Raw genomic sequence first — 16,178 nt, 5'->3', positions numbered from 1 at the left:
CTAAGCATCAAATAAAGTTATACTTGAATCAATTAATATTGCTTTAATTGTACTCATAGCAATATCTGAGCCTCAGATAGTAACATATTCAGTTTCCATTTTGTTTTCTGAATACTTGTTTTGTGCCTTATGGCTGTAAGCCCTGTTTTAGCAATATATACAAGAGTCATCATCTGATACGAACAGCCAACTCATTGGAAAAGTCCCTGATTCTGAGAAAGACTGAGGACAGAAGGAGAAGAGGGCATCAGAGGATGAGATGGCTGGATGACATCACCAATGCAATGGACATGAACTTCGGCAAATTTTGGGAGATGGTGAGGAACAGGGAGGCCTGGGGTGCTACAGTTCATATGGTTGCCAAGAGTCAGACAACTGAGCGACTGAACCAGAGTCATAAGGGAGTAATTGTCTTTTTATTTACAAAATCAGGGATTTGGAGTCAGATAACCAGGCTTGAGTCTTATTCATCTCATTTATTTATTATCTGCATGATCCTGTGGAAGTCACTTAACTTCTGCAATCCTCAGTTTCCTCACTGGTAAGCTGAGTCTAAGGATAGCTACCTCAAGAGAACCAAATAACAAATATATGAGAATGATAAAACACTACCACATGCTAGCCAATAGTTCTCAATTTCCATGCTTGAGAGAGCATATGATTCGTGTACCCTCTGGACTCAAAGAGGAGAAAAGGGCTTAATGCTTGTTTATTGACTGCTGACGGGATCTTAGCCTTGTATAAAGCAGCACATGCATATGTACTGATAGATGGATAAATCACTCAGGGAGAAGTAGTGAGACCCAGGACAACCAATATTTGCCTGCTTTTCAAAGCACAGTAAATCTAAATCTGAGTCTCAAATTGCAGTCAGCATGTCTCAGAATCTGTAGCACATGTTCCCTGTTATTGAAGGGGACAGCTGCTTAGTCAATGTAAATTTTATTGCAAAATTGTTTAATAGAATTCACAATTATGGGAGAACCAAAACACTTGAGACAGTAATGGAGGGTCTGAATTTGATATGCGTAGACAAAGAGGGCTGTCAGACAGCATCAGTCATTGTTTCACAGAAAAAAAGGTGGGCAATAAAGGAAAGCGACTACTAATGAAAGGAAACTCCCACCCATCCACTGCCACCGTTCCTGATAACCAAGAGTAACAAAAACTAGTAACTAAAACTAATGCATATTCCACTTCTATTATATATATATTATTCTCTTACACTCAAATTTTCTCCATTATTTGATACCCAGAATAATTTATCTATTGAAACTCTCCATCCCCCTAATTACTGTGAGGTTACAACATGCTTGTTTCCCTCATACCACTCCAACCAATCCTTCTTTGCTTCCTCAAAGGCTGTTCAGTAATTCCCAAAGTCTCTGTAGATTGGCTTAGTTCTCAGCCACATTTCAGCTACTGATATGCCTGCAAATATCCCATATAATTTCTTAAAACTTACATTAAGTCCCAAATTCTTCACTGTGTACTAACTGTATATTTTTAAATTATTAACAAATTTTTCCACTTGAAAATCTGGGTATTATCAGCAAATCTACATGTCTGGAGATAAATAGTTTTTCCTCAGAATTGAATCCTCTACCCAGTTTGTCTTCATCTATTTAATCATCATATTATCACTCTGGAATCAATACAAAACACTGAGGTCAAAGAAATCCTCTTCAACACATTATATATCATGCATCCAATCATTCTCTCGCTCAGAAAGATTTAATGTCTTCTCATTTCTTATTGGAAAACAATCGTATTTGTTGTAAGTATCTTGAAGAGTGGGAATTTGTATGTTCTATTCATCTTTTTATCTACCATACCATCTGGTCTTGCGTATAGGACATCATGAACTATATTTGCTTATTGAATTAAACTAAACTCCTTGGACTCCCATTTTTAGTTTCCTTAATCTGGTCCATTCCTAACACCCACATTTACTTAAAGGGACTCTTCACAATCTGTTTCATGCTATCATTCTATTTACTCTCCCCTAAATGTACTTAACTCAGTTTTCTTTCATAGTTTTAGACATAATTCCTTTTCCTTTCTCTGTCCAGTTCTACCCACTTTTCAGCCTGATTTTAAACTTCTCAGAAACCCTTCCCTAAATCTTCTAATCTACCTTGATCTCAGTTCCCAGTGAAATCCTCATACTTTTCTCTGTTCTTTGCACATATTATGCAATGATCATGTTTCTAATTATTCCTAATATCAAACTTGCTCTGATCTTTGACTCTTTCCTTTCCTATACATATGACTACACTGCTATTTTACTTTTGAATTCTTTATATAAATTTTCCATTTTCTATGTTCAGCTATAATTTAAAGTCTTTAGGAGGAGAAACTATGTCTTATTTTCTTGTATCATTTCCATATTCTAACAAAAGACTGGAAAAAGTAGAGGCTGAAAAATATTTGTTAAATGAATGAATGAATGAATATAAAGTCAGTACTGCAATTACTAACTACGAAAGAAATAATTCAAAGAAAAAATCTGTATTTTGAACATGATACTTTCAGGTTTTTTTAAACACAATTTTCCTACAAGACCTGTAACTAAATTAGTCCAATAGATAAGAGAATAAAGATTAATGTATATACACCTTATTATGGCAGTATTCATGATTGACTATAAAAGTCATTAAATATCACACCAGAGCTAGTGAAGGACATGCACTGGAGAAGGAAATGGCAACCCACTCTAGTGTTCTTGCCTGGAGAATCCCAGGGATGGCGGAGCCTGGTGGGCTGCCGTCTATGGGGTCGCACAGAGTCGGACACCACTGAAGCGACTTAGCAGCAGCAGCAGTGAAGGAAGTTGGAAAACTTGGAGAATTGCACCATAGGAGTAGATGCCTATTTGGAATTATTTTAGTAAAATTTGACCTATGGCTGGCAGAATCAATATAATTCTTACTTCCCTACTATGATTTAGAAAGCAAGAAAACAGTTATTTGAATAAGACACTAAACTCTTAACCATCTTGCTTTTGACCCTTTTATAATTCTATCACTCACAAATGTAATCAGTTCAGTGTTAAACAAAAAGGATTTTGTTTTGCAAAATGTTTCCTGGCATTAAAAGGTTGAATGTATTTTACTGGGACTTAATGTCTACCTCATCAATTCTTCTACCCAGATTTCTGTATATTTACCTTCCATTTCGTTCATCACTGATCTCAGTCAGTTTCTTTTTTGGATAATATTTATATTTAAGTGATTCTAATGGGATTTCTCTTCTCCTAATAAGTAATACAAATTCATTTATATTTATAATGAATATCATCAAAAAGCTTTATATTCTGGGAAATGAGATAATCTATTTTCAGGGAAATACAGTAAGGAGTGGAAATGTCAACACAAAGGAAATTATTTTACCCCCAATGAGATATGTTAATATTTATTGAATGAAGAGACCTTTGAATTGACACTGTTAAGAGGGATGACACACACCTATTTTACAGGTTTTATGTGTGATTTTACATGCAGTTCTATTTGTTCACAATTGTGCCTGTGTGTTAGTGAGGAAGGTACACCTTAAATTGCAACATGATTAAAAGAGAGAAATAGATAAAGACTTAATAATGAAGACACAAAACTGCTCATTTATTACAATGTTGCATTTACTTGGGTTTCCCTTGTGGCTCAGCTGGTAAAGAATCTGCCTGCAATGTGGGAGATCTGGGTTTGATCCCTGGGTTGAGAAGATCCCCTGGAGAAGGGAAAGGCTACTCACTCCAATATTCTGGCCTGGAGAATTCCATGGACTATATATATAGTCCATGGGTTGCAAAGGGTCAGACAGGACTGAGTCACTTTCACTTTCACTTTGGGCTTCCCTCATAGCTCAGCTGGTAAAGAATCTGTCTGCAGTGCAGGAGACCCAAGTTTGATCCCTGGGTCGAGAGGATCCCCTGAAGAAGGAAATGGCAACTTACTCCAATATTCTTGCCTGGAGAATCCCATGGACAGAGGAGCCTGGCAGTCCATTGGGTTGTAAAGAGTCAGACACGCTACATGTGGGTACCACAATTAATAGCATGTGAAAATCATGGGAGTTTGAGTAAAATGACCAGGATTCCAAACATGGCCTTTTTTTTTCTCCATGGCTTTGTAATCTGTAAAGATAATTACTGTATAACAGCCTTGGTTTTATATCTATTAAATGGCAGTGATGATAAAAACTATTTCATAAGGATTTCTGCAATAAATTAAATAATGAAAATTAAAGTGTTTCTCATATATAAAATAATATTTCACCAATTAAATTTTAGATAAGAGCCAGAGTCCCTTCTATGGCCTTTAAAATGCTTTGCGATCTTATTTGTAACCGTCACCTGACCTTATGTCCATTACTCTACCTCCAGCTCATATATACTAATGACTTTGGCTTACTTGTGCCCTTCAAATACACTTAGCTATCTCTGCCTCAGGGCTTTGCAGGTACTATTACATATATTAATCATAGCTTCACTATATAGCTTGTTTAAAATGGTGCCTACTTCTTCATGCTGTTTTCATTTTACCTCATTTTATTATTTTTCTTATATTCACAACTAACATTATATAATAATTTTTTCCTTATTGCTTGTTTTGTTCTCTAAAACTAAATTCCAAAATATTTCTTGTCTTACTTGTTACAGTCACCTCAGCAACTAGAACAATATCTGGTGTACAATAGATGCTTAATAAATAAAATAATGCATGAGTGAATGAATTACTGAATAATTTTTCACTGAGTCCTTACCTTGAGTGAAGCCATCTGCAAAGTCTTTTATGTGGATCATCTAATGCTGCTAAGTCGCTTCAGTCATGTCCGACTCTGTGTGACTCCATGGACTGCAGCCGACCAGGCTTCTCCGTCCATGGGATTCTCCAGGCAAGAACACTGGAGTGGGTTGCCATTTCCTTCTCCAGTGCATGAAAATGGAAAGTGAAAGTGAAGTCGCTCAGTCGTGTCTGACTCTTAGCGACCCCATGGACTGAAGCCTACCAGGCTCCTCCGTCCATGGGATTTTCCGGGCAACAGTACTGAAGTGGGGTGCCGTTGCCTTCTCCCAATTTAATCACTATGATGGGCCTATCATTTCTATTTTATAATGAGGAAAACAGATGCTTGAAGGTACAGTAACTTGCTTGAGGTAAATATAGCAAGTGGTAGCAACAGTTGCCTGACTCCAATATCTGTGTTTCTAATAACTGCTATATGCTGCTACTTAGTTGCTCAGTCGTGTCCAATTCTTTGCTGCTCTATGGACTGGGTCCATGGAATTTTCTAGGCAAGAATACTGGAGTGGGTTGCTATTTCCTTCTTTAGGGGATATCCCTGACCCAGGAATCAAACCTGCATCTCTGATGCCTCCTGCTTGACAGGTGGATTCTTTACCACTGCGCCACCTGGGAAGTCTCTCAATGCTATACAGCCTCTATATATCTAGCCATCTTTATAGTAATTAATATTTGATTACACTGTTACAAAACAGACTGAATTTACTATCAAAAGAACATTATATAGCTTATTTCAGTCTCCCTCAAAATGTGTGGATTCATTAGCTAAAATTAAGCCAACTCCTAGAATTTCAAAAGTCAGCATTTGAAAACAGTTAAAAACAGGATTCCAAAGAGGCAGATTTGTTTTTGCAGGTGACCAAGGTGTGACTTACCTCTAGGTGACCAGCAATTGTAGCAATATGCAGGGCAGTGAGGCCACCATACCCAACCTGCTGTATATCAGCTCCACTGTGAAGCAGAGAAGTGATCAATTCTGCACTATCCTGCAAGGAAACACATCTTTAGTGTTACTTTTCTCTTAATAGCAGGTTTGAACACTGTGCAACAAGATATATTGATTCCCTGACTGTCAGCCAGTTTATGCACCCAAAGAAAACTTAAGTGTGATTTCTTCAACAGAGCACATGAAAAAGCAAAGAGCAGCTCTCAGATGTTTGAAATGTAGGAACAGATGACAGACTGTTCAGTTATAATCAATCTTCTACCACTTGACCATGAAAGACAGAAAGGACATTTACCTACAGTAAGACACTTGCAAACTCAACTCAATCTTACTTGTAGGTCACTCCAGTAAATATGCTTTTTCCAGCAACTGCACTATTGAACTGGCTGCAGTGGACCATTTCATGGTAGTTCAGTAATTGATTCTCCTCTAACACATACGTGTCATGGGTCCAATACATAATTAAAGCACAGTGTCATGGACTCTATATATAATCAATCAGTGGTGATTTTCTTATTAATAACTTGACTCACTAAAATATTTTCACTCAGTGAAAATGTTTGAAGCATTGTTTGAGCATTAAAGTTAGAGTAATTTATTTGATGACCAAATTATTTTCTTCATACTATTATTTGCATTGTACTCCTCTCCATTGTCTTTGGACAGACATGATACTTTTTAATAATATTAATAGAAATGAACATTCATTGAATTTTTATTATGTAATTAACCTTTCATATGCACTAACATTTAAACTGGCACATGGTGAGACTTCAAAAATAGTTGTTGACAAAAAACACATTAAAAATAAAATTTATCTAAATGATCTCAAGAAAAATTACTATAAACTTCATTTTATAATTCAGAACTTTCAAAAGAATAATGTGGAGTGTCACATATTCACAGAATTCCAGATCTGAAGGGAATACGAAGAAAGGTCTTCATGTTTAACTCTCTCCCTCAAAGGGAGAATCCAAACCATAACTTTATAATACTTGACCATCAACATGTCACACACCCAGTGAGAAGAAAGCCAAGTCTTCATGGGATAGGCCATTGCATTTATGCATATAATTTCAAATACTGTCAGTTAAGAAAATCCTCCCACTAGAAAACAAAGTCTGATTTCTTAATGTTGTCACACATAAGTGAAGATCTGGAAGTTGTAAAAATTGAAAAAAAAAAAAAAACAACTTTGACAAAGTACTTCAAATAGCAAGATTAATGTTATATTTTCCAAATCTTTCACTGTTTACCTGCTCTAGAAAGAAAGTTAAATAAAAAATTCATCTTCCTTTACTATTCCATTGGCTCCTTCTGCTCAAATTACAGACTTAATGTTTCTTCCACTCTAAAACAAAAACAAACCAAAAACCCCACCATTTTTTCCACTGAAGTCAGCTAATTTTATCAATATCCTTTCTGTCTCCAAAAATCGAGTGATTTCAGAGTGTAGCCCCAAGCTATTTTCTCATTCTAACTGCCACCTTTGATTATTCTTACACAGTCCAATAACTTCATTTTCAGTCCTGACTTCTCTGCTAAGTTCAAATTCCATATATCCTGACTACCAATGCCATCTCAAATTAAAAACTCAAAAGTACTGTTGTGAAAACCATTCATAATTTTCCAAGTGTTTTCCAACTGTCATCTCCTAGCATTCCTTATTTACATTAATGGCACTTTCTCATTCCAAAATGACTTTGAGTCCCTCCAACTCAATCAGTTTCAGAATTGTGCTGGTTTTGACTCACTAGTACCTCTCACACTTTTTCTCCTTATTTCTAACATGACTTCACAGAAATAAGATGGAAATAAGCTTAGAGTATTTAAGGTCAGTGCTGAATACAAGGTTAAAAAAAATAAAAGAAGGAAAGAGTATTGTGCAAGATGAGATCAAAGGCATCTGATCTTGTAGGGTTTTGCAGGCCATTGTATTAGGTATTCAAATTTTTCCAAGTGTAATAGCAGTAAAATGATATGTCACTGATATAGAGAAGAACAGGAAAAGGCAGTTTCTGAGGTAGAAATAAAATGTTCTGTTTTTCAAATATTAAATTGGGATACTTACAATGCAGGGTTAAGATTGTGTTAGAATTAGCCTCCCTAGTTAGAATCCCAGATCTGCTAATGACTAATAAACTAAGGCAAGTTATATAACCCCTTTACACTCATTTCCTGCATGAATAGTCTCTGAGATAAATGGGAGAGATATCACCTCAAAACGTTTCCTTGCAGATGAACAAACATTTAAATGTAAAGAGATGAAGGTGGCATTTTTAAGCATAAAATAATATTTTTAATAGAGGGAACACAAGCAAATAAAAGCATGAGGAAAACAATATTGTAAGAAAATGACAAATTGGAGAAAGAATATTCACAACATATAAAACTGACAAGTGGTTTGTATATTTAATATATGAAAAACTCATATATATCAGTAAAAAGATGGATATGCTTTAATTCAATGAATATTTATTAATGGATATATACCTTATGACAAGTACCATACTAAGCTAAATTAAAATAAATTATATGAAAATCATTGAGCATATGAAATATTTATCTATTGGGCAGATTCTTGTAAACACACATTCATCTTTTTCTCAGCTGACTTTGTATGTCCTCTTATTTAGCTGGAATTTGTGGATTTTAAGAAAAAGTATGCTATGATTCCTTCAGAACTGATAAATAGTGAAGTTAAAACTTAAAAGTAGTAAATCACCCTTTCATATATCGGCTGGATTTCTCAAGCTGACTTCTGATTGATCCAAATATATTTTTATTAAATACTATAAAAATAGAACTCCAATTCTATCAAGTTACGCTAAAATGTAATAAAATAATCATTGCTACTTTTACATAATTTTCTATGAGCTAAGTACCAAGTAAAATGTTTAATCTACACCTCTTTCAAGCCTCACAATTTACCTATAAGAAAAATATTATTGTCTCTACTTTACAGGGATAAAGAATTGATGTTTTTGAATTGTGGTGTTGGAGAAGACTCTTGAGAGTCCCTTGAACTGCAAGGAGATCTAACCGGTCAATCCTAAAGCAAATCAGTCTTGAATATTCACTGGAAGGACTGATGATGAAGCTGAAACTCCACTACTCTGGTCACCTGATGCAAAGAAATGACTCATTGGAAAAGACCCTGATGCTGGGAAAGACTGAAGGCAGTCGGAGAAAAGGATGACAGAGGATGAGATGGTTGGATGGTATCACCAACTCAATGGACATGAGTTTGAGCAAGCTCCAGGAGTTGGTGATGGACAGGGAGGCCTGGTGTGCTGTAGTCCATGGGGTCGCAGAATTCAACACAAATGAGTGACTGAACTGAACTGAACTACTTTATAGTTGATGACAGTCAGGCTCAAGAATTTAAAGTTCTTGCAGAACCAGAAATACTTTGTCTAAGTGTTGAAGCTAAATACAAACTCAGATCTGTTTGATTCCAAAGTCCATGCTTAACTTTTGACTATCCATAGTGTTTTCACTGATTTTTCCTTGGTTTCAATCTCAAGGAAAAAATTGAGAAGATTTACTTTTATTGCATTTTGTTGTATTTAATTGACACATGCCAAACATTTCTCCCCTACTCTACAGGAATATTGTTTCCTGATGGAATAATTTAAAAATTCAGCAATCTGGTGCACATATCCTAGAAAGGAAATTCATAGAAAATAAAAATATCAGGCAAATTTTAAATATTATAAAGCTGACCTCACTTCCTGCTTGTATTCTGTAATATATAAAAAGTGTCTGAGGGCAAGTGTTTTAAAAGAAAGACTCAAGATGTGGTTTGGGAATATTATTCTGGGGAACTGACAGGCTTTCCCTTAGGTTTTCCCTTTCAGCCAAATTTACATCATTATTATTTAGTGGGATACATAGAAGCATTCTAAAGTTATGTGATAAATAAGCCTCTGTAACACTTTCATGTGTGAAATGCTTATGATTTTAAACAAAGGAAAATCCTTGTGTGAAAAACAGAATTAAGGGTACAATAGACCTTTGAAGATTTATTAAACCGATGAAAATTTTTTATAGTGGTAGCAACTTCAACATTTTCCTATGCACAAAACTCGAATACAGGATCTTCTATCTTGCCTTTTATTAACCCTACAATTATTATAGATAAATCCAGAAAATGTAGGTATTAGTATGAGACAGCTCAGATTCTCTACTACCAAATTACATAAATTAAAAATACACACACACACACACACGTTTTTGCCAAATCTATTCCATAATAAAAATTAAACTGGGACTGTTTAATATCTAAATTTTACTTTTTTCTGACTATGCAAATATGTCCTCTGGTGCGTGCATGCTAAGTTACTTCAACTGTGTCTGACTCTTTGTGACACTATGGACTGTAGCCCACCAGGCTTCTCTGTACTAGAATTCTCCAGGCAAGAATACTGGAGTGGGTTGTCATTTCCTTCTCTAGGGGATCTTTCCAACCCAGAGATAGAACTCGTGTCTTTTGCTTCTCCTGCATTGGCATGTGGGTTCTTTACCACTAGTGCCACCTGGGAAGCCCCATATCTTCTGGATGTTTTATTAATTAAATATAGTAAGCATTCATTTACAATCTTTCCATTTAGATGTGAAATCTGTATTCCTTCCCCTCATATCTGGGTGGATTGTGATCAAAAGAGTATGGCAGAAATGAGCTACATTTCTTCCAAGGCTAGGTCATAGAAAACCACATAGCTTTCTCCGTGTTTTCTGGAAAATTTGCTCTTGAAGCTCTGAGCTACCATTTAAGAAGTCTAACTTGAGGCAGCCATGCTGTACAGAATCCAAGGCCACATGAGAATGTACACAGCATATAAAGGTTCTTCAATCAAATGACCCACTTAAGACTAGCCTTATAGTCATCCCATCCCAGGCACCAGACATGTGAAATCTCCAGAGGATTCCAATTCCTCAGTTGATGGAGTAACTCCTAGTCATTCATGTCTTTTCAGCTAAGGCCCTACACATGGTGGAGCAGCATCAAGCCATCACCACTATATCTTGTCTGAATTTCTGAAATGATCGCTGAATGATAAAAATAAGTTTGGGGTAGTTTGTTATGCCTCAATAGATAACCAAAGTATCTCACGGTAAAAAATGTAGAAAATAAAGGAATAAAAATTTTAATAACCTGCATCCTGCCATATAGGCTTCCTCGATGGCTCAGTGGTAAAGAATCCACCAGTCAATGCAGGAGACATGGGTCTGGTTCCTGGGTCAAGAAGATCCTCTGGAGAAGGAACAAGCACCCCATGCCAGTATTCTTGCCTGGGAAATCCCATGGACAAAGGAGCCTGGCAGGCCACAGTCAATGGGGTCACAAAAGAGTTGGACACAACTTAGGAACTAAGCAACAACAAACCTACCATATAATCACTATCACCATTTATGTGTGTATTTATTTTCTTTCATTCTTTTCCTATATATGTACCTCCATAAAACTAAATAGAGCACAGACTAGTACAGCAAACAAACCTGTGCTTGCATACTGAAGGCCACTTCCTGCATTTCTTTACCTCTTGAGCTCTGGATAAATTTTTTCCTGAAAAATGATGTTAATAACAGTACAAATCTCATAAGAGTTGTGTGGATTAAATCAAATAATGTAATAAATTTATCATAATGTTTGAAACATAATTTTTATTATCAATTATTAGGTACACAATTAAACTCATATTACATATAGAGGTAAGTAATCTCTTTTTCATTTAATATAAAATCAGGAGCATATTCCCAATGCCTGGCAGATGCAGAGATGTACCACTCAGATCCCCCTTCAAAAAGATTACACCACGAGGGTGGTTAGCTGGCAGCCTCCCTCAGCTAGCTATTTCAGGATTCTCTGCAGCGTTTGAGCTGAGATTATGATTTTTTTCAAGGTGGCCCCAAGTCAATGACTGAGAAAGGTGGTAGTAAAAGAGCCTAGCCATTTCCACTAAATGAGACACTCCTAGGCCAAAGTTTTCTCTGGAGATCCCACTGGGCTGGTAGAGATTCCAGAAAGTCTGCACTGTGGTCTGAAAGTGCCTCCAGACCAATCCTACCTTCTTTTTCCTTTAATTTTTTTAATTTTTTGCTTTCATTTGTCACTTTTATTTTTTATTAAGATATAAATGACATATAACATTACCTTTAGATGTACAGCCTAATGATTTGACATATCTATATATTGGAAAATGATTACCATAATAAGTCTAGTTAACATTCATCCCCACATAGTTATCTTCTTTCGTGTCTGTGATGAGAACTTTTCAGATCTACTCTCTTAGCAATTTCATCCTTTCTCTATCTTTTAAAATAAAACATTCAGAATATAATCCAACATTTTCTTGATGATTTTAGAGTCTACTTCAACACTTTATCACTTGACAACTCTAATTCTCCAAATCTGCCCTTTGCTTTTAGTAAGGAAAAAAAAGAACCTTGCTAGTATCTCTGAATGCCATAATGGTGCCATATAGAATTATCACTGAGGGGGAAAAAAAAAAACATTGCTCAAAGAGGTTTTATTAACTTGTTTAAGTTATACAGTTATAAGAGCAATACGGCTTCAATCATTGCTATTCCCTGGGCTAAGACAGTAGTTATCAAATTTGAGTGTGCGTCAGATGCACTGAGGGCTTAGTAAAACACAATTGGCTTGGCTCTACCACCAGAGTTTCAGATTTAGTAGGTGGAAGCCTAATCATTTTCATTATATTTTTTTAATTTTTTTTCATTTGTTTGTTTTTAGCATAAATTTATTTAATTGGAGGCTAATTGTATTGGTTTTGCCATACATTGACATGAATCCACCATGGGTGTACATGCGTTCGCCATCCTGAACCCCCCTATCACCTTCCTCCCCATATCATCCCTCTGGGTCATCTCAGTGCACCAGCCCTGAGCATTCTGTATTATGCATCAAACCTGGACTGGCGATTCATTTCACATATGATAATATACATGTTTCGATGTCATTCTCCCAAATCATACCACCCTTGCCCTCTCCCACAGAGTCCAAAAGACTGTTCTATACATCTGTGTCTCTTTTGCTGTCTCGCATACAGGGTTATCATTACCATCTTTCTAAATTCCATATATGTGTGTTAGTATACTGCATTGGTGTTTCGCTTTCTGGCTTACTTCACTCTCTCTGTATAATAGGTTCAAGTTTCATCCACATCATTAGAACTGATTCAAATGTATTCTTTTTAATGGCTGAGTAATACTTCACTGTGTATATGTAGCACTACTTTCTTATCCATTCGTCTGCTGATGGACATCTAGGTTGCTTCCATGTCCTGGCTATTATAAACAGTGCTGCGATGAATATTGGGGTACATGTGTCTCTTTCAATTCTGGTTTCCTCAGTGCATACGCCCAGAAGTGGGATTGCTGGGTCATATGGCAGTTCTGTTTTCAGTTTTTTAAGGAATCTCCACACTATTCTCCATAGTGGCTGTACTAGTTTGCATCCCCACCAACAGGGCAAGAGGGTTCCCTTTTCTCCACACCCTCTCCAGCATTTATTGCTTGTAGACTTTCGGATCGCAGCCATTCTGACTGGCGTGAAATGGTACCTCATTGTGGTTTTGATTTGCATTTCTCTGATAATGAGTGATGTTGAGCATCTTTTCATGTGTTTGTTAGCCATCTGTATGTCTTCTTTGGAGAGATGTCTGTTTAGTTTGTTGGCCTATTTTTTGATTGGGTCGTTTATTTTTCTGGAATTGAGCTACAGGAGTTGCTTGTATATTTTTGAGATTAATTCTTTGTCAGTTGCTTCATTTGCTATTATTTTCTCCCATTCTAAAGGCTGTCTTTTCACCTTGCTTATAGTTTCCTTTGTTGTGCAGAAGCTTTTAAGTTTAATTAGGTCCCATTTGTTTATTTTTGCTTTTATTTCCAATATTCTGGGAGATGGGTCATAGAGGATCCTGCTGTGATGTATGTCGGAGAGGGTTTTGCCTATGTTCTCCTCTAGGAGTTTTATAGTTTCTGGTCTTACATATAGATCTTTAATCCATTTTGAGTTTATTTTTGTGTATGGTGTTAGAAAGTATTCTAGCTTCATTCTTTTACAAGTGGTTGAACAGTTTTCCCAGCACCACTTGTTAAAGAGATTGTCTTTTCTCCATTGTATATTCTTGCCTCCATTGTCGAAGATAAGGTGTCCATAGGTGCATGGATTTATCTCTGGGCTTTCTGTTTTGTTCCATTGATCTATATTTCTGTCTTTGTGCCAGTATCATACTGTCTTGATGACTGTGGCTTTGTAGTAGAGCCTGAAGTCAGGCAGGTTGATTCCTCCAGTTCCAGTTTTCTTTCTCAAGATTGCTTTGGCTATTTGAGGTTTTTTGTATTTCCATACAAATTGTGAAATTATTTGTTCTAGTTGTGTGGAAAATACCATTGGTAGCTTGATAGAGGTTGCATTGAATCTATAAATTGTTTTGGGTAGTATACTCATTTTCACTATATTGATTCTTCTGATCCATGAACACGGTATATTTCTCCATCTATTACTGTCCTCTTTGATTTCTTTCACCAGTGTTTTATAGTTTTCTATATATAGGTCTTTAGTTTCTTTAGGTAGATATATTCCTAAGTATTTTATTTTTATTCTTTTTGTTGCAATGGTGAATGGAATTGTTTCCTTAATTTCTCTTTCTGTTTTCTCATTATTAGTGTATAGGAATGCAAGGGATTTTTGTGTGTTGATTTTATATCCTGCAACTTTACTATATTCATTGATTAGCTCTAGTAATTTTCTGGTGGAGTCTTTAGGGTTTTCTATGTAGAGGATCATGTCATCTGCAAACAGTGAGAGTTTTACTTCTTCTTTTCCAATTTGGATTCCTTTTATTTCTTTTTCTGCTCTTTTTGCTGTGGCCAAAACTTCCAAAACTATGTTGAATAGTAGTGGTGAGAGTGGGCACCCTTGTCTTGTTCCTGACTTTAGCGGAAATGCTTTCAATTTTTCACCATTGAGGATAATGTTTGCTGTGGGTTTGTCATATATAGCTTTTATTATGTTGAGGTATGTTCCTTCTATTCCTGCTTTCTGGAGAGTTTTTATCATAAATGGATGTTGAATTTTGTCAAAGGCTTTCTCTGCATCTATTGAGATAATCATATGGTTTTTATTTTTCAATTTGTTAATATGGTGTATTACCTTGATTGATTTGTGGATACTGAAGAATCCTTATATCCCTGGGATGAAGCCCACTTGGTCATGATGTATGATCTTTTTAATGTGTTGTTGGATTCTTATTGCTAGAATTTTGTTAAGGATTTTTGCATCTATATTTATCAGTGATATTGGCCTGTAGTTTTCTTTTTTTGTGGCATCTTTGTCAGGTTTTGGTATTAGGATGATGGTGGCTTCATAGAATGAGTTTGGAAGTTTACCTTCCTCTGCAATTTTCTGGAAGACTTTGAGTTGGATAGGTGTTAGCTATTCTCTAAATTTTTGGTAGAATTCACCTGTGAAGCCGTCTGGACCTGGGCTTTTGTTTGCTTGAAGATTTCTGATTGCAGTTTCAATTTCTGTGCTTGTGATGGGTCTGTTAAGATTTTCTATTTCTTCCTGGTTAAGTTCTGGGAAGTTGTACTTTTCTAAGAATTTGTCCATTTCTTCCACGTTGTCCATTTTATTGGCATATAATTGCTGATAGTAGTCTCTTATAATCCTTTGTATTTCTGCGTTGACTGATGTGATTTCTCCATTTTCATTTCTAACTTTATTGATTTTTCTCCCTTTGTTTCTTGATGAGTCTGGCTAATGGTTTGTCAATTTTATTTATCCTCTCAAAGAACCAGCTTTTGGCTTTGTCAATTTTTGCTATGGTCTTTTTTGTTTCTTTTGCATTTATTTCTGCCCTAATTTTTAAGATTTATTTCTTTCTACTAACCCTGGGGTTCTTCATTTCTTTTTTTCTAGTTGCTTTCGATATGGAGTTAGGTTATTTATTTGACTTTTTTCTTGTTTCTTGACGTATGCCTGTATTGTTATGAACCTTCCCCTTAGCACTGCTTTTATAGTATCCCACAGGTTTTGGGGTGTTGTGTTTTCATTTTCATTCCTTTCTATGAAAATTTTGATTTCTTTTTTGACTTCTGTGATTTGTTGGTTATTCAGCAGTATGTTGTTCAGAGTCCATTGTTGGAATTTTTAATAGTTTTTCTCCTGTAATTGAGATCTAATCTTAATGCATTGTGATCAGAAAAGATGCTTGGAATGGTTTCAATTTTTTTGAATTTACCAAGGCTAGATTTATGGCCCAGGATGTGATCTATCCTGGAGAAGATTCCATGTGTGCTTGATAAAAAAGGTGCAATTCATTGTTTTGGGGTGAAATGTCCCTATAGATATCAATTAGGTCTAACTGGCCTATTGTATCATTTAAAGTTTGTGTTTC

At 35.8% G+C, this 16,178-nt stretch overlaps 1 protein-coding gene across 4 annotated transcripts in view; it reads right to left on the bottom strand.

Moving 5' to 3' along the window:
• TNNI3K (TNNI3 interacting kinase) overlaps window positions 1–16,178 on the bottom strand; it is a 404,175-nt gene that overhangs the window by 304,001 nt on the left and 83,996 nt on the right. For all 4 annotated transcript variants that reach the window (XM_086390587.1, XM_086390580.1, XM_086390584.1 and 1 more), the window contains one exon: window positions 5,678–5,788. In XM_086390587.1, coding sequence (XP_086246713.1) covers window positions 5,678–5,788 — 111 coding nt within the window. The remainder of the gene's footprint in view (window positions 1–5,677; window positions 5,789–16,178) is intronic.

The sequence above is a fragment of the Bos grunniens genome, chromosome 3 (genome assembly GCF_055505025.1).
Source record: "Bos grunniens cultivar Pamir isolate PY7600 chromosome 3, Bosgru_T2T1.0, whole genome shotgun sequence".
Taxonomy (NCBI): Eukaryota; Metazoa; Chordata; class Mammalia; order Artiodactyla; family Bovidae; genus Bos; species Bos grunniens.
The sequence above is the reverse complement of the archived record's forward strand: the minus strand, read 5'-3'. Positions and strand labels throughout refer to the sequence as shown.